The 25,558-nt window shown below is 43.6% G+C and overlaps 1 protein-coding gene across 2 annotated transcripts in view; it reads right to left on the reverse strand.

Annotated features, from left to right (window-relative positions):
* CCDC88C (coiled-coil domain containing 88C) overlaps positions 1-21,264 on the reverse strand; it is a 126,918-nt gene extending 105,654 nt beyond the window's left edge. For both annotated transcript variants that reach the window (XM_060756674.2, XM_060756682.2), the window contains exons 1-2: positions 20,644-21,264; positions 12,975-13,075 (exon numbers count right to left, since the gene is read on the reverse strand). In XM_060756674.2, coding sequence (XP_060612657.2) covers positions 12,975-13,075; positions 20,644-20,703 — 161 coding nt within the window. In that variant the 5' untranslated portion in view covers positions 20,704-21,264. The remainder of the gene's footprint in view (positions 1-12,974; positions 13,076-20,643) is intronic.
* Between the last annotated feature and the right edge of the window lie 4,294 nt (positions 21,265-25,558).

The raw sequence follows: 25,558 nt of genomic DNA on the forward strand, positions 1-25,558 counted from the left end.
AGAGGAAATCTTCAGAAAGAGCAATGGCAAGTACAGGCCGTCCGCAAGTTACAAACATCCAACTTGCAAATGACTTGTAGTTAAGAACAGGTGTGAGACAACAGAAAGTGAGAGAAATCTACCCCCAAGGAAGGGAAATCCACTCCTGAAAGAGCTATCATGGGGAAAAGATGTCCCCACTGGTATCGCAGCTGCCTGAGTGTCAGCTGCATTAAGATTATTTCTGACCTAAAGGTCATGAGTTCGAAGCCAGCCCGGGTGGGGAGTGAGCTTCCGACCAATTGTGCAGCTTGTTGTCAATCTTTACAACCCGAAAAACAGTTGCATCTGTCAAGTAGGGAAATTAGGTACCACATATGTGTGGGGAGGCTAATTTAACTAATTTACGAGGCCATAAAAAAGACTCCAGCAAAGCACTCCAGCAAAAGCATGCGGGGAATGCGGAAGTACTTCATCAGTGTCGCAGATGGAAGATGAAAGCGACAGCTCCCCTGGAGGCCAGAAAAGTTAAATAGCCTCTCACTGTCTGTCTATATCTGTTGGTGTGTCTTTGGCATTGAACGTTTGCCATATATGTGTACATTGTAATCCACCCTGAGTCCCCTGCGGGGTGAGAAGGGAGGAATATAAATATTGTAAATAAATTTATCACCAATCCTTGTTTCCACAACAAGCCATTTTTTTCAAAATCCAATTATCATAGGGACAGAAAGTGAAATGAAATCTTCAGAACAAGGGGGCACAGACAGCAAAACAAACACCACAGGGCAGTTAACCCTTTTCTGTGCTATCCAAAGATAGATAGATAGATAGATAGATAGATAGATAGTTATTCTGGAGTTACACTTTGAAATGTACCTGTTCCAACTTACTGGTACATAGAAATTCAACTTAAGAACAAACCTACAGGATCTATCTTGTTCATAACTTGGGGACTGCCTGTAAATGCAAAGTGACATGTGCATATCTGATCCTGCCCTCTTTGGTTTCACTAGCATTCATGACAAACCAGCCATCACCAGATGATTAAGATCGTGGGTGTTTTACTGATCTGGTGAGACTACCAAGGAGACTATGCTAAATGGATTTCCTAAGGCAAACAATATAACTAGTTATTTGAGGAGAGTTCAACAGACCTTGCCCTGAAATGATAAAAGAGGTTTGGCTTTTCAGCTTGCCACTTGAGGAAGCTCTGTATAAAATGCTAAAGACTAATCCTAACAAAACAGACATGTCAATGAAACATGGAAGGGATAGGAGCAGATTGCCTTACAGGCTTCAATTTGCCAGCTGTTCTTTGGTTTAGTCTCAATACCTCAATAATCTTCATGTGAGAAGGCAAAAATTGCCTTGTGAGCTCAATTCTCCTTAACAGCATCTGGACCACTGGGAAAAGCACAAGCTGAGAATACTAAAGCTATAACTGTCCCTTGTCCCTCTCAGTAAGGTTATCCTTATTATTATTATTATTATTATTATTATTATTATTATTATTTGTATACCGCCCTATCTCCCCGAAGGGACTCAGGCCAGTTTCCAACATATAAGGCAAAACATTCTATTGCCAAAAAGAAAATCATGCAGACAGATTAAAATAAAAGCATCATAAAACACAAAAATCCTACTAAATTATAAAAATTAAACCAATTGCAATTATACCTCCACCAGACACGGTTCAACAAAAACCAATGGCCAGGACTACAAAATGGGCATGGCCAACTATAAAAGGGCTGAGCAAGGGATAGTGCAACAGCGTATCATAGGACAAAGGAAGTGGCGAAATTGCAGAATAGATTGCTAACTGATGACCTAGGATTGGGCCAAGGGACTAATCATTCTCAAAATTTTGCTGAAACATCCAGGTTTTCAGGTCTCTATGAAAGGTGGACAGTGTGGGGACCTCCCTGGGGAGGGTGTTCCAAAGTTGGAGGCCACCACCAAGAAGGCTCTCTCCTTCATCCCCAACGGTATTCATGACATTGGTGGAAATGAGAGGAGGGCTTCCCCGGCTTATCTTCAAAGGGGAAGATGCTATTATGGAGATAGGCTGGGCCCAAAGCATTTAGGGCTTTGTAGGTCATAACCTGCACCTTGAATTGGGACTGGAAACTTATCAGCAGCCAGTGGAGCTGCTATAAGAGGGGTGTCGTGCGTTTCCTATAATTAGCTCCGGTTAGAAGCCTGGCTGCCGACCTTTGTACCAATTGCAGTTTCCGGGCCATCTTCAAAGGCAGCCTCAGGTAGAGTGCTTTGCAGAGGGAAGGTTAAATATGTCTTATCCAAAAGGCTCTAGACTAAATGTGTTTTGAATCTCAAGTTCTGAAATACCTGTGTTTGCAAGCATAATGAGATTTCATGGAGATGTGATCCAAGTCTAAACATGCAATTCATTTATGCTCCAAATACACCTTATACACATAGCCTGGGGGTAATGTTATACAATATTTTAAATAATTTTGTGCATAAAATAAAGTGTGTGTACCACCAGAAAGCAACATTTTCTATATTTTAGCCAACCATGTGGACAATTTTGGATTTTGGAGTATTTCAGATAAGGGATAACCACCTGAACCAGAAATTCCCAATTGTTCTTACATTCCTCTCTGCTCTTTCTCAGGCACAAATACTACATGCCATTCAATAGGTAGAGTTGAACACAGATATCCTTATGCTCAGGCTTGAGAAAACTGTCTGGAAGTTTCCCCTATACCCCATTCTTTGGTATAGGCAAAACTTATGGATGTTTTTCCTCTGAAAGGCAGAACTAGTTCCCAGACACCATAAACGATGTCCAAACTTCATAGTTTTCAAACCAGTAGTTTTCAACTTTTTGCCCTCCCAATGTTTTAAACTTCAACTCCAGGAAGGTCTGACCATTGGATATGGTGGCTAGGGCTTCTGAGAATTGAAATAAAAACGTCATGGAGGACCAAAGATGAAACAAATACCTTAAGCAATAATGAAAAGGACAATTACCTTCAACTACACTGAAACCAGGATGTCGGAAATCTCCAATAGCCTTTTGCTCAGAAATACAAAGCTCAGCTATTATGAATAACAGAAGATGTTAGACCCCAATGTAATTGAGCCATTACGGGTTGTGGCTATAGTGATTAAATCAACTCCAAGGTAATTCTGTATTTTGTGAAGCAGTTTTGGGAGAAGAGGTGTAAGCTGTCCTCTGTAGGTGCTCAGTATCAGCCTCCTTCCCAAAATTGCTGCAACTTGAGTTCCTTCTATTCCCAACATTGCAAGCATGTAGTGCATCCACTTAGGCGCAGCTACCACCTTTGTGTCCTATTTATTATCTCTGGTACTAAAGATGATGCATATCTACCTTTAAGTCATTTATGGTGCATCTATGGTGGAGGAACATTAGCAGGAGGATGGTGTAAAACACATGTCCTGCTATGGGCTTCTCAGAGACTAAACAAAATGCTGAAAGGTACGCCTTTAGCCTGATCCCTTTCTTATATAGCAACTTATTTATTCATTTATTTATTTACAATATTTCTATCCCGCCTTTCTCAGCCCAAAGGTGACTCAACTTCTCAATTTGCGAATGCCTATATATTTCCAAGAGTCAGAATGTTGTAGTGGTTTCAGCACTGCACTAGGACTCTGGAGATCAGAGTTCAAATCTCCACTCAGCCATGAAACACACTAAGCAACAATTGCAAGTCATACAGTCTTAGATTCAGAGGAGCTAAACACCTTTGCAGAAGCTTACAACAAGCTCGGCCTCTCATTGAACAATGAGAAAACCAAAGTGCTCTTCCAGCAGTCACCAGCCAATCCCACTGCAATGCCAGAAATACAGTTTAATGGTGTAATGTTAGAAAATGTTGACCATTTGCGCTACCTTGGCAGCCACCTCTCCACAAAAGTCAACACTGATACTGAAATACAACACAGCATTTTTCTGAATGAAGCAGAGAGTGTTTGAGGATCGGGACATCCGTAGGGATACCAAGGTGCTTGTTTATAAAGCTATTGTCCTCCCAACCCTGCAATATGCCTGCGAAACGTGAACTGTCTACAGACGTCACACTCCTGGAACGATTCCATCAGTGCTGCCTCTGAAAAATCCTGCAAATCTCTTGGGAAGACAGGCAGGCAAATGTCACCATGCTGGAAGAAGCAAAGACCACCAGCACTGAAGCTATGCTCCTACACCATCAACTCTGCTGGACTGCCCAATCACTATCTCCCAAAACAGTTACTATACTCCCAACTCAAAATGGAAAATTAAATGTTGGTGGACAGAAAAAGAGTTTTAAAGATGGGCTTAAAGCCAACCTTACAAACTGTGGCATAGACACCGAGAACTGGGAATCCTTGGCTCTTGAGCACTCTAACTGCTGCGGAATTTTAAGAGGCACAAATGGAGGGAGAAAGGGAGAAACATGGCAAGATGAAGGAGTGTCAATCCAACCCTAACCAGGACCCCTTCCACCTGGAAACCGATGTCCTCACTGTGGAATAACATGTGGGCTAAGAATAGGGCTCCACAGTCACCTACGTATCCATAGCCAAGACACTACATTTGGAAAGCCATCATATTCAGACAACAAAGGATCGCCTAATTAAGTTTCAGAAGAAGACAATGGCAAACCCTTTCTTTACTAATCTTGCCAGTCCTATAACAGAATTGCTATAGGGTCAGAATAGATGAGAAACAACTCGAAGACACCAAAACAAAATAATTTCTCAGCCACCTTAACCCAATGCCACATTAGTTCTTCATCCCAACTTCCTCTTCAGGTGGGCAATAAACATTTCAAGAAGGTAAACAATAAGAAAGAGGATTTCTCAGAGACTGCTAATTGAATTCCTTGTTATTCAAAGGCATAGAAGCAAGAAGGACAAACCTGTCACCAGTAACTTGAGAACCTTGTTTACAGGACCATACTCTTTGTTTAGGGGGGAAGGATTAGGGATTTACAGCATAGGGATAAATTTTTCAACTGAGTCTGAAGGAAGTGCTGATAGCAAAGGCAGCAAACATGTTTCAAATGGGCAGGTTGCTACCAAGCTCACTGGAATTAGAAAAGTTGAACAATTACTACAAAATAGTGACTTCCCATCAAATAACTGGCATCAACAAGCAAATGTATAATGAAGGGTTGGAGGCAGCCAACAGAAGGAAATGGCTTTTGTTGATTAACCAGGATGGTGTTTATGTAGCATGAAGTATGTGATCCTTATCCATTCCTATTGCTTATTATAAAAACATATCAACTTAAATGCAAGGGTACAGAAACATATTGAACGGTACTTTTTCTTTCTTGAGCTTCTAATAATCTGAGTAAGAACTAAAGTTAGGAGAGTTTTCTAATGTTAATTATTCAGCTTATGGGAACTATCAGGGGGTTTCTATTCACACATGTATTTTCTACAAAGACAATTTTTAATTTGAAAGGAAAGTTTGTTGAAGCATGTAAGAAATCAGTTAGTATGTGTGTGTCAACTGTAAAATAAGATGCATGAAGCTGATTGGTCAGGCTACGCCCAGGGAGATGGCTGAGCCTGGGACTTTTGGATACTGTTACATTTTTCAGACTTGAGCTATGCATGTGCCTGCAGAGAAGCAGAGAGAAGAAAAGAGAGACAGAGTTTGGAGTGTGCTCTTCCTTCATGAGCTGTTGGAAGGAGTTTATCCACATGGACAAAAAAAGACCATTTTAAATCTCTCATTAAAGGACATTATGTGAGTTGATGCAACTGATCACATGATTGTAAATACGTTGTTCTGAATTACGAAGAGTAAACTACCTGTTCTTTAATGTTAATCTGTGTGACATATTTTCTTTCTCTGCAAGGCAGTGTGGGGGCTGATCAAACATGAACTATTTCTGATTTTTATTTCGTCACAAAGTTTATAAAATGTACTGAATATCTTTCCTTTTAAATCAAAATCTTCAGCGGGGACAAGCATTAAAATGTCCATCTGAGACACTAAAAAGCAACCAACAAAGAATCATAAACTCACTATATTCAGTCAACTAAAAATGAAGACACAATCATAAATAAAGATCAATAAAAATGGAAAACCCCAAAGTTAGGAGAGGGAAAGAGATTGCAACTATCATCTATGAGCCATCCACAACAAGAACCCCAAGTCTCTTACTGAACTCTACATGCCAGAATTGGCAAACCTGTCGAACAAACTCATAAACTCACCTCAAAGGAGAACTGGAAAACTAAAAAATGTTGTTTTTTAAAACAGGAAATGTGATTCTGGCAAACAAGACCAATGAGCTAAAAATAACTGTGTAAAGTAACAGTAAGAGTACAGATATGTAAATACATCTTGACATTCTTCTGTGCCTTCAGGTCATTTTCAGCTTAAAGTAACGGAAAGGAAAACCTACTCGGTTCTTGTGGTTTTTTTCGGGCTATAGGGCCATGTTCTAGAGGCATTTCTCCTGACGTTTCGCCTGCATCTATGGCAAGCATCCTCAGAGGTAGTGAGGTCTGTTGGAATTAGGACAATGGGTTTATATATCTGTGGAATGGCTGGGGTGGGCAAGGAGCTCTTCCCTGCTGCAGTTAGGTGTGAATGTTTCAATTGACCACCTTCATTAGCATTTGAATGTTGGTGGACAGAAAAATTAAAAAACTCTAAAATTACAACAGCAAAACAGCAGAGAGGAAACAACCAGGCACAGCTTAACACCTCTCAACAAGGGATTTTCCCAGGCTCAGCCACATAGAATCATAGAATCAAAGAGTTGGAAGAGACCTCATGGGCCATCCAGTCCAACCCCCTGCCAAGAAGCAGGAATATTGCATTCAAATCAACCCTGACAAATGGCCATCCAGCCTCTGCTTAAAAGCTTCCAAAGAAGGAGCCTCCACCACACTCCGGGGCAGAGAGTTCCACTGCTGAACGGCTCTCACAGTCAGGAAGTTCTTCCTAATGTTCAGATGGAATCTCCTCTCTTGTAGTTTGAAGCCATTGTTCCGCGTCCTAGTCTCCAAGGAAGCAGAAAACAAGCTTGCTCCCTCCTCCCTGTGGCTTCCTCTCACATATTTATACATGGCTATCATATCTCCTCTCAGCCTTCTCTTCTTCAGGCTAAACATGCCCAGTTCCCTAAGCCGCTCCTCATAGGGCTTGTTCTCCAGACCCTTGATCATTTTAGTCGCTCTCCTCTGGACACATTCCAGCTTGTCAATATCTCTCTTGAATTGTGGTGCCCAGAATTGGACACAATATTCCAGATGTGGTCTAACCAAAGCAGAATAGAGGGGTAGCATTACTTCCTTAGATCTAGACACTATGCTCCTATTGATGCAGGCCAAAATCCCATTGGCTTTTTTTGCCACCACGTCACATTGTTGGCTCATGTTTAACTTGTTGTCCACGAGGACTCCAAGATCTTTTTCACACGTACTGCTCTCGAGCCAGGCGTCACCCATTCTGTATCTTTGCATTTCATTTTTTCTGCCAAAGTGGAGTATCTTGCCTTTGTCACTGTTGAACTTCATTTTGTTAGTTTTGGCCCATCTCTCTAATCTGTCAAGATCGTTTTGAATTCTGCTCCTGTCCTCTGGACTATTGGCTATCCCTCCCAATTTGGTGTCGTCTGCAAACTTGATGATCATGCCTTCTAGCCCTTCATCTAAGTCATTAATAAAGATGTTGAACAGGACCGGGCCCAGGACGGAACCCTGCGGCACTCCACTTGTCACTTCTTTCCAAGATGAGGAGGAAGCATTAGTGAGCACTCTCTGTGTTCGTCCACTTAACCAATTACAGATCCACCTCACTGTAGTTTTGCCTAGCCCACATTGGACTAGTTTCCTTGCCAAAAGGTCATGGGGGACCTTGTCGAAGGCCTTATTGAAATCCAGATACGCTACATCCACGGCATTCCCCGCATCTACCCAGCTTGTAGCTCTATCGAAGAAAGAGATCAGATTAGTCTGGCATGACTTGTTTTTGATAAATCCATGTTGACTATTAGCAATGACTGCATTTGTTTCTAAGTGTTTGCAGACCGCTTCCTTAACAATCTTTTCCAGAATCTTGCCCGGTATCGGCGTGAGGCTGACCGGACGGTAGTTGTTTGGGTCATCCTTTTTTCCCTTCTTGAAGATTGGGACCACATTGGCCCTCCTCCAATCTGCTGGAACTTCTCCCATTCTCCAAGAACTCTCAAAGATGGTTGCCAATGGTTCCAAAATGACTTCCGCTAGTTCCTTCAATACTCTGGGGTGTAGTTGATCTGGCCCTGGGGACTTGAACTCATTAAGAGCGGCCAGGTATTCCTGGACGACTTCTTTCCCAATTTGGGGTTGGATGTCCTCCAATCCCTCATCCACTCCATCTTGCCACGTTGTCCGGATGCCCGACCACCCTCTCCCAAAGCAGTTGCTCTATTCTGAACTCAAGAATGGAAAATGGATTGTTGGTGGGCAGGAAAAGAGATTTAAAGATGGGCTCAAAGCCAGCTTTAAAAACTCTGGCATAGACACTGAGAACTGGGAAGCCCTGGCCCTTGAGTGCTCCAGCTGGAGGTCAGCTGTGACCAGCAGTGCTGTAGAATTTGAAGAGGCACGAATGGAGGGTGAAAGAGAGAAATGTGCCAAGAGAAAGGTATATCAAGCCAACCCTGATGGGACTGCCTTCCACCTGGAAACTGATGCCCTTGCTGTGGAAGAACATGAGGAATAAGGCTCCAGAGTCACCTATGTATTTACCGCCAACACACAAGGTATGCCAAGCCAACCCCGATCAGGACCGCCTTCCACCTGGAAACGAATGCCCTCACTGCGGCAGAACATGCAGATCAAGAATAGGGCTCCACAGTCACCTACGGACCCACTGCCAGTACACCAATCTTGGAAGACAATCCTACTCGGGCAACGAGGGATTATCTAAGTAAGTATGTAAGTAAGTGGCTTGCATTCCCCAGTTTCGACTGAAAAGGACACTGGCAGAGAATTGTGTATAAAAACAACTTACTCCCTATTTCAGACAGTTTAAGAAAGTGGGTTGCTTATTTAATGCACTGTTGCTCAATGAAAATGGTAAAAGAAGTTGCCAAGAGAACCCAAAGTAACTGAACAAGTTGTAAACTATGTTATCAGATTTGGCAACCATCAACCCAAGAAAGTATCAAGCCAAAGACTTAAAGGATGGTTTAATACCAGGCATGAAGAACTGATGAGTCTGCATTGGAAACACATTTTCATTCTTCTCTTTGGAAAGCTCCATGAGGCAGAAAACACCATTTGTGTGGAGTCTGGGAGGGGTGGGGAGCTGTCAGGAAAAAGGCCTCCCCAGATTTAAAGGCAATGTAGTTAAATGCTTTGCAGAGTCAAAATGGCTATCCAGGAAAGAGGGAAGTCACAAGCAGTAGCCATGGCCACCTTTGCAGCAAGGCCAGGCCGGGTGTACACAAACGCTACTGTTCTGGCTTCGTGTTAAACAGACACAACCGTTCTGGAGAGAGGCTTTAGTTTCATTGATCCGGAGGTGCAACTGGGCCGTTTGCCAAGGCTGCTTATAAAGAGAAAGAAGCGCCTATAAAAGGAGAAAGAAATCCAGCTCTGCCGAGGTACCCCCTATAGCCACACAGCATTTAAACTCACATGACATTTGCTTAACTTATCTCTGGAAATCTGTGAACATTTTATATTGGTTATGCTACTACTAACAGCAGAAGAAAGACAATTTTATGGGTTGGTGTGTTTATTTTTAGGAGTATGCAAGCGACCTCTTTGAAATGGGTCTGTTTCAAACCAAGCCCAAATGCTCACATGAAACAGGTTGCTTAAATATGTCACAAATTCTGTAACAGGAAGGGATGTGGTTAAAGTCATGCTTAAGTGAGCTTTTTCAAAAAAAAAAAAAAGACTTTGTGCAGATATTAAAGTGTTAACTGTTTCCCCCTTCTCTCTATAACCATTTTAGGTTAACTTCTAATCTAGGAATCTCTTGACTTGGAAAGGCTTAAAAGCAATGCACTAGATTTGGCAAATGTAAGCTAATTTTTATCTATATACATAATGCACAACTTTTGGCAGGCAACATATATAGTATGCCAAAGATTCATATTTTAATGGCATATTATTTATTGTGCACACTCAACTGTTATTTTTAAAAATATGTCTGTTCTTCTTTGGAAAGCTAGCTCATCTCATTTCTGAAACTCAACCATATTCTGTAGCTTTTGAAGATATGATGCTGCATTACATCAGCCACTGGTTCATAAAACAGTCTTCTCCAACCAGAATCCTTCAAGAAATTTTTGCCTCTAACTCCAGTTATCAATAATAATAATAATAACTATAATAATAATAACTTTAAGACTTTAATCATAATAATGACTTTAAGACTCTGGCACAAGTCAGTAAAGGTGGTCCCAGTGATGATCGGCACACTGGGTACAGTACCTAAAGACCTTGGATTGCATTTAAATACAATCGGCGCTGACAAAATTACCATCTGCTAGCTGCAGAAGGCCACCTTACTCGGATCTGCACGCATTATACGCCGATACATCACACAGTCCTAGACACAAGTGTCCAATGTATGATCCAATACAACTGCCAGCATAGTGACCTTGTTTTCTGTGTGCTAATCTTGTTATGTTTCAAATAATAACAACTTTATTTATATACCTCCCTATCTCCCCAAGAGGACTCAGGATGGTTTCCAAGATAAGGCAAAACATTCAGTTGCCAGAAAAGAAAGCCATACAACAAAATTAAATATCATAAAGCACAAACATAAAATTCTAATAAAATTTTACTTTAAACCAACCAAAATGTAAAATCCAGTTTCAATTTTACTCCATCAGTCAGGTTCAAAATACCAGTGGCCAAAATTACAGAGTTGACATGGCCAACTATGAAAGGGCTTGGCAAGGGCTAGTGTAACAGTGTATCATAGGGCCAGGGAAGTGGATAAAATGCAGAGCACAGTCCTAGCTGACGGCCAAAGGAAGGGCCTAGAACTAATCATTCTCGTAAACCTGCTGACCAGCATGGACTATAGTCAAGGATGATGGGAGTTGCAGTCCTTGACATATATATGGGTAGAGAAGTGGTTCCCAACCTGTGGTCCATGGACAACCAGTGGTCCGTAGACCACCAGTGTCTGCAAGAACTAAAATATGGCCTGAGGCCTCGCCATTACTACATCATTGTAACGAGAGCGACCGGTCTTTCGAAACTCTTTTATGAGGCTTATTAAATATGGTTTTCTGTGGGCAAGTAGATGGCGACAACTGGATGGCATATGTTCTTGTATCAGAAACTAAAACTGATGTGGTCTATCCAATGCAATTTTCTGAATCAGCACCCCAAATAACCAAACCGAATCTAAAAACAGATTCATAACCCTTTTGGTACTAATATTGGAGAGTGGTCCGTGGTTTAAAAAAGGTTATGAACCACTTGGGTAGAGTAATCCTGCCAGCAACCAATCTCCAAGATCTCAGGAAAAATTATGAATGTTATATTGATATCTATCCTGTCTTTCCCCAGACTGGGATTCAAAGCAGATTACACCAATTAAAAATACATCGGACCATCAAGATACAAAAGTTAATACATGATTACACAATTATTAAATAAAACCAGGTTAAAAAATGCAACATTAAAAAACACACACATCGGCACAACAAGGGGCAATATCCAATACTTTGTGTAAGACAGGCCTTCTACAGTCACTTGTCAAATATCTATTGAAATAGAAAATGAATGTCTGTGATATATATATATATTTCCTGCTCCTTTACATTCTATTTAGAGATATCAGGAATTGAATCAGGGTCTATATGCATGTAGTTTGCATGCAATCTACTTCTAAGTGTTGGACACTCATTTTAGGATGCATCAACACAAGGCATGTGCAAGCTCGGGTCCTTCAGGTGTTTTGGACTTTAACTCCCACAATTCCTAACAGCCTCAGGTTCTTCCCCGCCCCCCCCCCCCCCAAATGTATCCAGGAGAGAGAGACCAATATGCCCAGCCTTAAGAACCAAACATTGTTACTTTCTAAACCAGGCATGGGCAAACTTTGGCCATCCAGGTGTTTTGGACTCTAACTCCCATAATTCCTAACAGCCATTAGGTTGTTAAGAATTGTGGGAGTTGAAGTCCAAACACATGGAGGGTCAAAGTTTGCCCATGTATGATCTACACCATAGATTTAACACAGTTTGATACCACTTTAACTGCCATGACTCAATGCTATTGGATCCTGGGAATTGTAGTTTTACATGGCCTTGCGCTTTCCCTTCTAAAAAGTGCTAATGGCTTCTGTAAACTACAACTCCCATGTATTCCACAGTATTGAGCCATAGCATTTAAAGTGGTGTCAAACTGAATTAATTCTACAGTTTAGATGCACCCTTAGTTTCATTTAAAAGTTGTGAGGGAACCCGTGGTTCTCCAGATGCCAGTAAACAACAAATCCCTCATTAATGTTGGCTGAGGCTCATGCAGGTGCAACAACTGCCAAAGAGCCACAGGTTCATAGAATCATAGAGTCAAACAGTTGGAAGAGACCTCATGGGCCATCCAGTCCAACCCCCTGCCAAGAAGCAGGAATATTGCATTCAAATCACCCCTGACAGATGGCCATCCAGCCTCTGTTTAAAAGCTTCCAAAGAAGGAGCCTCCACCACACTCCGGGGCAGAGAGTTCCACTGCTGAACAGCTCTCACAGTCAGGAAGTTCTTCCTCATGTTCCTTTTCAGAAACTATCATGACACTCATAAGTGCAGCATAATGTAGGCTGTTCTACATTGTTTCTCAAATAAAATTCCACATATGTTTTAAAGCATCATAGGAGGAAATAATGTATCAGTAAGCGTTAAAAGGCCAGAATGAATTACCATGCATGTTAGAAACTAGGATGTCCAATCAATGGCATTGATTTCCAATACACATTCTTTCATTCTAGCAGCATAACAAAACACTCGCGCATTCCCCGCCTCATCCCTTTAACTCACATTTGCAACATTATCTTGTTCAAGAAGACACCGTCGACTAGATCCATATACATGCTGAGCTTGTCCTCGTTCTCATTCCCTAATGGCCCAAATGTTTTCACCTGAAAAAGAGAAAAGAATTGTTTTAGAAAATGAACAAAAAATGGACAGCCACATACACAAAAAAATCCTTCATCCAAGAAACCTGCAGTTTTACTAATGAACTAAATCAGTCTTTCTCAATCTTCCTTATGTCGCGACACCTTAATACAGTTCCTTATGTTGTGGTGACGCTCAACCATATCATTATTTTTGTTGCTACTTCATAACTGTAATTTTGCTACCGTTATGAATCATAAATGTAAATGTCTGATATGCAGGATGTATTTTCATTCACTGGACCAAATTTGGCACAAATACCCGATACGTCCAAATTTGAATACTGGTGGGTTTGGAGGGGGATTGATTTTGCCATTTGGGAGTTATAGTTACTGGGATTTATAGTTCACCTACAATCAAAGAGCTTTCCGAACTGCACCAAAGATGGAATTGAACCAAATTTGGCACACAGAACTCCCATGACCAACAGAAAATACTGGAAGGGTTAGATGGGCATTGACCTTGAGTTTTGGAGTTGTAGTTCACCTACATCCAGAGAGCACTATGAAACAATAATGGATCTGGACCAAACTTGGCACAAATACTCAATATGCCCAAATGTGAACACCGGTGGAGTTTGGGGAAAATAGACCTTGACATTTGATGGTTGCACTTGCTGGGATTTATAGTTCACCTACAATCAAAGAGCATTCTGAATGATAGAATTGGGCCAAACTTCCCACACAGAAACCCCATGACCAACAGAATAAATGAAAATTCTGTGTTTTCTGATGGCCTTTGGCGACCCCTCTGACACCCCAGGGGTCCCGACTCCCAGGTTGAGAAACATTTAACTATATGAAGTGCCAATTGATGATAAATAGTAATAATAATAATAATAATAATAATAAACTTTATATTCCGCTCTATCTCCATGAAGGGACTCAGGGCAGATTGATTTTGAGAAATGAATGCCCATCATAATGTTTGATATAAATCTGCCTTGGGGCCAAATCAAGATCTTACTTAAAGTTGTTTCAATTTTCCATGCAACCTTCATTATGCTGATCTGTTTTGAAAGATTAAAAAAAAATTGTGTTGAACACAAAGGCACTGCCAGATTACCAAAAGGTTTGCCTCCTTCTCTTCATTTACACAGCATCAAAATCTTGTTTCCCTCCCTTTATTTCTGGTAACTTACCAAAAGGTACAAAGATCAGATACGTATCTGCAGCAAGGTGGAGATATGGGGCCCTTCCACACAGCCATATATCCCAGAATATCAAGGCAGAAAATCCCACCTTATCTGAGTGTGGGCTCAGATAACCCAGTTCAAAGCAGATATTGTGGGATTTTCTGCCTTGGTATTCTGGGATATAAGGCTGTGTGGAAGGGCCCATGATCTTACTTTTAAAAGCTTCTCCATCCAAGTCATGTAACAATGTGGGCGTATAGTTACCAACCAAAGACAAACTCCAAAGTCCATACTGTGACAATATCTTTTATGAGCCCAACCAAAAACAGCACCAAAATTCTGTAGAAACTTCCAAAACACACATGTTTCTTAAGGCCATTCCACACAGCCATATAACCCAGAATATCAAGGCAGAAAATCCCACAATATCTGCTTTGCACTGCATTATCTGAGTCCACACTGCCATATATTCCACTTCAAAGCTGGGATTTTACTCAGTTGTGTGGATGGGGCCTTAATCAGGGAAAGATGGTGTAGCTCCTAGTACTTTTCTTTAACTATTGTGTGCATGTTTTTCCTCCCAAGGAACTCAGGTATTGAGGTGAGAATAGAGTTGGCAGGTGTCCCTTACTGTTAAGGATGTCTCTTATTTGAGGATCATCAGGCTGGCAGATGACCCTGATTATAAAGGATGCCCCATATTTTCAGGTTGGAAAGCTTCTCTTTTTGTACAGACTGAATGAGTCCCTACTCTATTTTGAGAATAGTATGTATGCAATGTATAGTTTATGTATGTGGATAACATGTCAACTTTAGAGAGAAACATATGGATAGTTTCCGTACTTCATCGATTCTAAGACACCATTGATTGTAAGAGGGACACTAATTTCAGCATAGCCAAATAGGGGGGAAAAAAACTTAATTTATATAGGTAAAAGCAGCCTAAATTCCAAGGCACACCTCATTTATTCTATCATCATCATCATCATCATCATCATCATTCTACCTGGGAAGGCTAAGAGCTCAAACACTGTTCCCACACTAAATATCTTGGCATCACCTTAGATTGAACAATAGGAAACACTATGCGAACACCAAGCACAAAATAGCTGCATGCAATAACATCCTGCAAAAACTTACTAATAGTGCATGGGGTAAAAGGTAAAAATAGGTAAAGGTTTTCCCCTGACATTAAGTCCAGTAGTGTCCGACTCTGGGGTGTGGTGCTCATCTCCATTTCTAAGCCGAAGAGCCGGCGTTGTCCATAGACATCTCCAAGGTCATGTGGCCAGCATAACTGCATGGAGCACCATTACCTTCCCACCGGAGCGGTACCTATTGATCTACTCACATTTGCATGTTTTTGAACTGCTAGGTTGGCAGAAAATGGGGCTGACAGCAGAAGCTCGTGCCGCTCCCCAGAATCGAACCTGCGACCTTTCAAGCTCAGCAGCTCAGAGCTTTAACCCACTGCACCACTGGGGGCTCCAGTGCATGGGGTGCAGACCCAAAACTAATAAGAACATCACCCCAGGCCTTGTCTTACTCAACTTCTGAGTATGCCTGCCCCATCTGGTATAAACCTCATGCGAAGCAGGTGAATATAGCACTGGGTGAGACATGTAGAATTATCACAGGATGTCTCGAGCCTACACCTGTTAATAGACTTTATAAGCTAGCTGGCATTGCCTCCTCCCAGTGTGTGACAGGAAATTGCTGCCAATTTTGAGAGAAATAAGGTTGAACACTGTGAAAGCCATCTCCTACATGGCTATCAACCTCCTCCCAGTAGACTCAAATCAAGGGAAAGCTTCATGAGAACCACCATTCCTCTTAATGTTCCCCCAGCAACAGCAGGAGTATCCCTCTGGGCAGCTAAACCACGAAATCCAATTTAATGGTCCTCCACAAGGGTCTGCTTCCAGGGGCAAACCAAGAAGTTCCTGAAAAGACTCAGAAGTGGTGTTGGGAGACCAAAAGATAAGCTGGCAAAATGGTAACTACCTAGAAGAATTGTCTACCTTGTGCAACTGTGGAGCAGAACAAACAACTCAGCATCTGTATGCTTGCCCACAATGCCCTGCCTCATGCACTGAAGAAGAACTGTTTAATGCTACAGACAATGCGGTCACTGTTGCCAGCAGAGGTGGCCCTAGGTAATTTTCAACGGTAAGCAAACAGTATTTCCCTCCCCCACCAATCACTGATATATATTTTTTTTCTGTTCGTCGTGGGAGTTCTGTGTGCCATATTTGGTTCAATTCCATCATTGGTGGAGTTCAGAATGCTCTTTGATTGTAGGTGAACTATACATCCCAGTAACTACAACTCGCATATGTCAAGGTCTATTTCCCCCCAAGAGTGCCTCAAGAGTACCCCTGGGCAAAATCAACTATACTGCAAATGCTTACTTTGTGTAATGGGTTGAGCTGCCCCTGGTTGCCAGTTTTTGGTCTGAAATTATTTAGCTGCTTGTGCTCCCTTTATTTTATCACTTTTATGCCTATTTATTTAATAATAATAATAATAATAATAATAATAATAACAATAATTTATTTCTACCCCACCACCTCCCAAAAGGGACTCAGGACGGCTTACAAAACACTCCTAATGTAACGATACATACAGTGCAATAAATACACATACATCAATATCAAATTTACATCAACATCAATTTATGCAATGTTTTTGACAAAAAATAAAAAATAAACATTCTATTATTATTGTTATTATTATTATATGCTGCTTTTTCTCTCTCAAAGAGGTATTTAGATGACAAAAAGTGCATCATAGAATTGAGGAAATATAGTAATTGAGTTCAATACCTTCCTTTGGTATTTAGGTAGAACATAAACTTGTCAGCAACTGCTTTCTCATTTTCAACCCTGCATGCCATGAGTTTCTATTGTCCCTCACAATTGTTTTGAAAATCTGGCCACACACTTTGCTGGTCTGCCGCCCATAGCATCTCAAAACAACATGCAAATGACCCAAGGCGATCCGTCATCACTTCGTCACCAACAACTCTATTCCACTTCATGGGTTTTGTAGAGCATCTTTGTCTGGGGAAGAAATGTGTGCGCTTCAAACACTTGCAGAACTTTTTGCCTTTTGGGTTGGTCTGGCAACAACTGAACTTTGACACTTCTATATGGAAGAACTCTTTGTAAACAATACAGCAGGGGGAAAAGTTATATCTTAAGCCTTTTCCTCTGTTTCCTGTTTTCAGAAAGTTTATGCTGGGGGAAAATGAGTATAAAAGGGACATTACTCCATGTAGGAACCCTATCTGGGTCAATCTATCAAGTACTCGGATACAGTAGAGGAAGATGTTCTACATTCTTCTATGTCATTTCATTTCAATACTCTACATATACAGTCCAGCCCAGGATTATACAGACTCCAATCTAGGTTAAGCTCTCTCAGGCGCCACTGATTTCATCTTAGAGAGTCAAACATGTGGGTAATATCGGGCTGGGAAGGTAAAAAACAAATGCTATTATCTTTGTTTAACACTGATTAAATTGTATGGGGAAAAAGCCCTAGCATCCTTCTTAAGCAATGATCTATTTGGGTTGCTGTGAGTTTTCCAGGCTGTATGGCCATGTTCCAGAAGCACTCTCTCCTGATGTTTCACCCACATCTATGGCAGGCATCCTCACAGGTCTCACAACCCCTGAGGATACCTGCTGTAGATGTGGGTGAAACATCAGGAGAGAATGCTGCTGGAACATAGCCATACAGCCTGGAAAACTCACAACAACCCAGTGATTCCGGCCATGAAAGCCTTCGACAACACAATGATCCATTTGTTGAATTCCCCATTATGAGCAAGGTTGATGCTATGAAGTTGATTTAAACACAAGAATATTGGCAAGTTCAGAAACTTTCCAAGGTCAGAAAAGGTTAACAGCAAGCATAGCAAAACTTCAATGACAGTTTATCAGAAAACTCCAGCCACACAACAAAGAATTGTACCACTGCGTGGTTTTATGAGGGCCCTTCCTCACAGCCCTATATCTTAGAATATCAAGGCAAAAAACCCCACATTATCTGAGGGTGGACTTAGATAATCCAGTTCAAAGCAGATATTATGAGATTTTTCTGCCTTGATACTCTGGGATATAGGGCTGTGTGCAAGGGCCCTGAGTTTCCCACATTCAGGACCCTTCCACACAGCCATATAACTCAGAATATCAAGGCAGAAAATCCCACAATATCTGCTTTAAACTATAATATCTGAGTCCACACTGCCATATACCCCAGTTCATTGCAGAAAATGTGGGATTTTATTCAGCTGTGTGGAAGGGGTCCCAGTCAACCCTTTGCATTCACAGATTCGATATCCATAGCTTGAACTGTTTTGTTGCCTGTATATAAGCAGCATTGTTGTACTATGCCATTGTATATAATGAGACTTGAGCACCCATTCATAAGGGTTCAGGAACTAAACCACAGTGGATACCAAGGGACCCAACTTTTGCATGAGAAGCAGTACAGAAACCATAAGAAGACCAGCACAGGTGGGACTATAGCAAGCACATGTCTCCGTCACCATGTGGCCACAAAGCACACAGGAAGCGAGGCAACCGAAGCCACAGCCATGCCTTGCAAGGGTTGGGTCTGAGTCCTGATCAAGCAATGCCTGCAGTGTAACCCTGGTAACCCAGCACACAACATAGTGGATTGCCTTTTTCCTCTCTTTCTGCAGCATTGCATACACAGCAAGTATCACGTCTGAAGATCCCAACGGCCTCTGTGCATATACAACCCTCCCAATTGTAAAGATAACCTTTCCCCTCTTTTATTTACTTTACTTTTATCCTGCCTTTGGTTCCACACAGGGACTCTTCTCCTTAAAGTAACTTCTGACACCTTATTGGGACCATTCTCTAGATCAGGCATGGGCAAACCTTGACTCTCCAGGAGTTTGGACTTCAACTCCCACAATTCCTAACAGCCAATAGGCTATTAGAGATTGTGGAAGTGATATCGAGACCCTAAAACACCTGGAGGGCTGAAGTTTGCCTATGCCTGATCTAGATTCTGTGCTCAACGGTTTATTAAAGATGCCCCACCATCCTTTCCAAACAGAAGGCAGCCTTTATTCCAGGACATGAATGCCTCTCGGAACGGATGTCTCCTTTCCACCGAACACAATGACTGCACTGTGGGTAAACAACACCACAGACAGACGCATGGTAATCTTTGACTTCAAACCATTTCACTTTGCCAGGATCTGCTTCTTTGTTTCAAGATTTGCTTTAAGGCACTTCCATGCAACTTTGGGAGCATCTGAACCGCCTTGGCACAATACTATGGAACTTCCCCTCAAGTTGTGTAGTTTGGTGAACAATTGACTCTCAGTGGCAGAGAAGGTGCAAAACTACTGGTGTGTCAAATTAATGCCTTTTGGGTTGTTGTGAGTTTTCCGGGCTATATCGCTATGTTCCAGAAGCATTCTCTCCTGACGTTTTGCTTGCATATATGGCAGACATCCTCTGAGGATGCCTGCCATAGATGTGGGAGAAACATCAGGAGAGAATGCTTCCGGAACATGGCCATACAGCCTGGAAAACTCACAACAACTCAGTGATTCCAGCCATGGAAGCCTTCAGCCATACATTAATGCAGTTTGACTTTAATTGCTCTGGAATTGTGGAAGTTGTAATTTGACGGCCTTCTCTACTGATGCCTCAGCAAACTACAACCTCCACGATAGAGCCATGGCATTTAAAGTGGTGTCTACAGCATTAATTTTACAATGTAGACCAGGCATGGTCAGGTTGGGCCCTCCCTCCAGGTGTTTTGGACTTCAACTCCCACCATTCCTAACAGCCTCAGGCTTAAGCGGCTGAGGGGGAAAACAGAAAGAGCTTGAGGCTCTTAGGAATGGTGGGAGTTGAAGTCCAAAACACCTGGAGGGAGGACCCAACCTGATGTATGCCTGGTGTGGATGCACCAAAAACTCCCAGGATTCCATAGCTGTTAAAACAGTATCCAACTGCGTTCACTGTACTCTTAGATGACCACTTGTGTTAACAGTATCAGGAATACTCTCATAGGCTTCAAACTCCATCAACTCTTCCTTGGGATGAAATTATGGAGGAAAGCACAACACCAAGAAGGGTACATCACAAACTTTGGGTTCCTTGGCATCTTTCCCTCTGTCTCCACTGTGGAATGAATGCAGTTTGGCCCCAGTTTAGCCGCCATGCCTCATTGCTATGGATTCCTGGGAGTTTGGTGAGGCAGCAACACTCAAAAGAGTCTCAAAAGACCCTGCAAAACCACTCTCTCTCCCTTGATTCCTGAGTGGGACTGCAAGCGAGGCAAAGAGTGAGGAAGTATGTGGTCCCGGCAAAAGGGTGGGGGTGCAGGGCCAAGCCAACTCACCCAGGTCACCAACGGGCTGTGGAGGAAGAGCTCCATGAGTTCGGAAATGGTCACATCCATGTTGCTGCTGAAGAGAGAGATGGGGGAGGCAGGCGTGCGGCTGGCTGGCTGGGCTGGCTTTTGTTGTGCCCTCCTGGGCTCAGTCGGGAAACAAAGGCGGGGGGGAGCAGCCCATTCTGGGGGGGGGGAGAGAGATGCCTGGCTGAGGAAGCAACTCCCCTCCCTCCTTCCTTCGGCGGGAGAAAGAGAGAAAGAAGGAGGCAGGGAAGGGGAGAGGAGGCGCCCAGTCGCCAACAACAACCTGCTGGGCGCAAAAGTCGGTCAGGGCGCACAGGGCTCCAAACCCCGCTTGGATCCCTTCTTCTTCTCCTCTTTCTCCTTCTTCTCTGTCCTCTAGACGCAGGACGAGGCTCTGTCTCAGCGTCCCAGGAGGAGGACTACATAAAGGACCTTCGGAAAGTTTCCTTTCTCTCTGAGGAAACACAAAGCGCGCCTCGGAAGGAGCGCAGCAGCCCAGCCTTGCTCTCAAGCGGCGCTACCTGGAGCAGAGCGAGCGAGCGCGCCCTTCTCTCAATCCCTCTCTCTCTCTCTCTCTCTCTCTCTCTTTTTCCCTCCCCCAGGAAAGGTGGGAAGTGGGAAAGGGGGGGGGGTTAAAAAGAAAGCAAAGAGAACAAGGCTTTGATCGACGGCGCGGGTTGCAAATGGGAGCCTGGGGAATGGGGCGGGGCGGGCCAATAGGGAAGGTGCGAACTGGTCGAGAGAGAGAGAAAGAGAGAGGCAGGAGAGGAGAGGAAGGAGGAGGAGGAGAAGCAGCCAGAGGGTTACCACGCGTGTGGGCTTATCTATCGTCTCAGAAGCCAACCGAGGGTACACTTGTAATGTATTTTTAAAAACCACAAAGTTTAGAAACTTGGCATTATATTAAATATCCTTTGACTAGTAGCTGGCCACTTGGAGTGCCTCTGGTGCTGCTATAAGAAGGTCCTCCATTGTGCATGTGGCAGGGCTCAGGATGCATTGTAATAGGTGGTTGGTGTGTTGCTCTTCTCCACACTTGCATGTCGTGGTGGACTCCACTTTGTGGCCCCCTTTCTTAAGGTTGGCTCTGCATCTCGTGGTGCCAGAGCGCAGTCTGCTCAGCGCCTTCCAAGTTTTCTGTGTGCCCAGGAGAGAGTCTCTCATTTGGTTGTTTGTTTGTTTTTTTGTCGTGTCAGGAGCAACTTGAGAAACTGCAAGTCACTTCTGGTGTGAGAGAATTGGCCATCTGCAAGGACGTTGCCCAGGGGACGCCAGGATGATTGGATGTTTTTATCATCCTTGTGGGAGGCCTCTCTCATGTCCCCACATGAGGAGCTGGAACTGGTAAAAGGAGCTCATCCGCCTCTCCCCAGATTCGAACCTGCGACCTGCCAGTCTCCAGTCCTGCTGGCACAGGGGTTTAACCCCCTGCGCCACCGGGGGCTCTCATTTGGTACCAGCCATTGATTGAGGTCCTGGGTTTGAGCCTGCCACTTTTGGACTCATAGAATCCTAGAGTTGGAAGAGCCCTCGTGGGCCATCCAGTCCAACCCCCTACCAAGAAGCAGGAATATTACATTCAAAGCACCCCCGACAGATGGCCATCCAGCCTCTGTTTAAAAGCTTCCAAAGAAGGAGCCTCCACCACACTCCGGGGCAGGGAGTTCCACTGCTGAACGACTCTCACAGTCAGGAAGTTCTTCCTAATGTTCAGGTGGAATCTCCTCTCTTGTAGTTTGAAGCCATTGTTCCACATCCTAGTCTCCAGGGCAGCAGAAAACAAGCTTGCTCCCTCCTCCCTATGACATTCCCTGACATATTTATACATGGCTATCTCCTCTCAGCCTTCTCTTCTTCAGGCTAAACATGCCCAGCTCCTTAAGCCACTCCTCATAGGGCTTGTTCTCCAGACCCTTTATCATTTTAGTTGCTCTCCTCTGGACACATTCCAGCTTGTCAATATCTCTCTTCAGTTGTGGTGCCCAGAAGTGGACACAATATTCCAGGTGTGGAATAGTGGGGTAGCATGACTTCCCCGGATCTAGACACTATACTCCTATTGATGCAGGCCAAAATCCCCTTGGCTTTTTTTGCCCCTGCATCACATTGTTGGTTCATGTCTTGCTTGCTGACGTGTTCCTGCGAGTATCTCTGTAGATCTTAGAAAATATTTCTTGATTTAAGTTGTTGGCATGCTGGCTGATACCCAAACAGGGGATGGGCCGGAGGTGTCACTGCCTTGGTCCTTTCACTTTTGGTTACTACTCCCCGGTGGATGTCAGGTGGTGCAATACCAGCTAAACAGTGTAATATCTCCAGTGGTTTAGGGCGCAGACACCCTGTGATAATGTGGCAAGTCTCATTAAGGGCCACATCCACTGTTTTAGCGTGGTGAGATATGTTCCACACTGGGCATGAGAGAAGCCTCCCTGCACGAATGCAAGGCATACTGGCGTCCCCTAGGCAACATCTTCATAGACGGCTGATTCTCTCACTCCAGAGGCAACTTGCAGCATGCAACCAAACAAGCACCATACGATGCTATCATAATATAAATAATAAACAATTACATTAAAACAGTTCATTAAAACAGCAAATTAGTCATGTCAGTTAAAACCAAATCGAAAGCCTGGGGATTAAATCAATGTCACAGTATCCAATTCTTTCCAATTGCTGCTATCCCCTAATCAGACGTTTGGTCCCAAAGTCAAGTCTTCAAGTTCTTCTAAAGGACAGGATGGAGTTAGCCAACTTGATGTCCCTGGGGAGAGAGTTCCACAGATGGGGGGACCACTGCCAAGAAGGCCCTGTCTCTCGTCCCGACCAACCGCATTTGCGACGGTAGTGGGATCAAGAGCAGGGCCTCTCCTGAAGATCTTGAACTTCATGATGGCTTGTAACAGGAGATATGTTCGGACAGGTAGTCTGGACCAGAACCTTTTAGGGCTTTAAAGGTTAAAACCAATACTTTGAATTTTGTTCAGAAGCTGACTGGCAACCAGTGGAGCTGGCATAACAGAGGAGTTGTATGCTCCCTGTATGCTGCTGTATGAGCAACCTGGCTGCTGACCATTGGACTAGTTGAAGCTTCCGGGCAGTCTTCAAAGACGGCCCCATGTAGAGTGCGTTGCAGTAGTCTATTCGGGATGTAACAAGAGCATGGACCACTGTGGCCAAGTCAGACTTCCCAAGGTACAGGCGCAGCTGGCGCACAAGTTTTAGTTGTGCAAAAGCTCTCCTGGCCACCGCCGAGACCTGGGGTTCCAGGCTCAGCATTGAAATTTAGGATCACTCCTAAGCTGTGAACGTGTCTTCAGGGGGAGTGCAACCCCATATAACACAGGCTGTAACCCTATGCCCTGTTCAGCCTTTCGAAACTTTAAGTCACTTTGGATGTGAGAGAATTGGCCATCTGCAAGGACGTTGCCCACGGGACGCCCAAATATTTTGATGTTTTACCATCCTTATGGGAGCCTTCTCTCATGTTCCCACATGGAGAGTTGGAGCTGACAGAGGGAGCTTATCCATACTCTCCCTGGATTCAAACCTCTGATCTGTCGGTCTTCAGTCCTGCCAGCACAAGGGTTTAATCCATTGCACACCACTGGGGGCTCCATTCCATCGTATTGAGCCATAGTAATTAAAGTAAATTCTGTAATGTAGACCAGGCATGGGTAAACTTTGGCCCTCCAGGTGTTTTGGATTTCAACTCCCACCATTCCTAACAGCCTCTTTCTAAGCCAAAGAGCTGGCGTTGTCCATAGACATCACCAAGGTCATGTGGCCAGCATGACTGCCTGGCGTGCCATTACCTTCCCACCTATTGATCTACTCACATTTTCATGTTTTTGAACTCCTAGGTTGGCAGAAGCTGAGGCTAACAGCAGAAGCTCACACCGCTCCCCGGATTCAAACCTGTGACCTTTTGATCAGCAAGTTCAGCATCTCAGTGGTTTATTCCCCTGTGCTGCTGGGTGCTGTGTGGAACATGGCCATACAGCCCGGAAAACTCACAACAACCCAGTGATTCCGGACATGAAAGCTTTTGACAATACATTCTATGTAGTTTTTGAAGGACACCTTATTTCATGTTTTTGTAATTCTTTGCGATGTCTGAAAGGCAGCATACTTTTAAAAAATTGGCAATTCTATGGGGTTGCTGTGAGTTTTCCAAACTATATGGCCATGTTCCACAACCATTCTCTTGTGATGTTTTGCCCACATCTATGGCAGGCATCCTCTGAAACGTCAGAAGAGAATGCTTCTGAAGCATGGCCATACAGCCTGGAAAACTCACAGCAACCCAGTGATTCCAGCCATGAAAGCCGACAACGAATTCTATGGGGTCTTCCTCACACCCTTCCTCTGGCCCTGCCTTCCCTCCTACCTAATCTTTACTCCTGGGTTGCTCCTCTGCCCCTTCCAGGCCCAAGAGGGAGGAATTGGACAAAGTCCTCCCCAAACAGTCTTAGGGAAGCCCAGGGAAATGGGGGGGGGGGGAGAGTTGGAGTGGGAGGAACGCTGCTGCGTCACTAACAAGCCGCTTCACTTGGCAGCAGGGTGAGACATTTCATGGCCCTGGTTTCCAGAGCAAAACAATTGCATCCAATGAAAGCCGGAGGGGAGGGGGACCAAGCCCCTCCGCCCCTTTTTCGAGCCACAGGATGTTTTTCTTCTGTGCTAATGGCTTCTACCAACATGACCGCCGCATCAGGCTGGCCCATTGTGTTCCCACATGAACTCATGCCAAAAACGTCCCAACGCACAAAGGGAATCGGGCAAGTGACCCTTTAGATGCATACAGGATTTAAACCCAGGGTCCTGGGAATAACTTTAGTCAGGGTGGCAGGACGCAGATTGCAACTCCTGCAGAAAGGGCAGCAAAGGACGGCTAATG

This window comes from Anolis sagrei, chromosome 1 (assembly GCF_037176765.1).
Source record: "Anolis sagrei isolate rAnoSag1 chromosome 1, rAnoSag1.mat, whole genome shotgun sequence".
In the NCBI taxonomy this organism is placed as follows: domain Eukaryota; kingdom Metazoa; phylum Chordata; class Lepidosauria; order Squamata; family Dactyloidae; genus Anolis; species Anolis sagrei.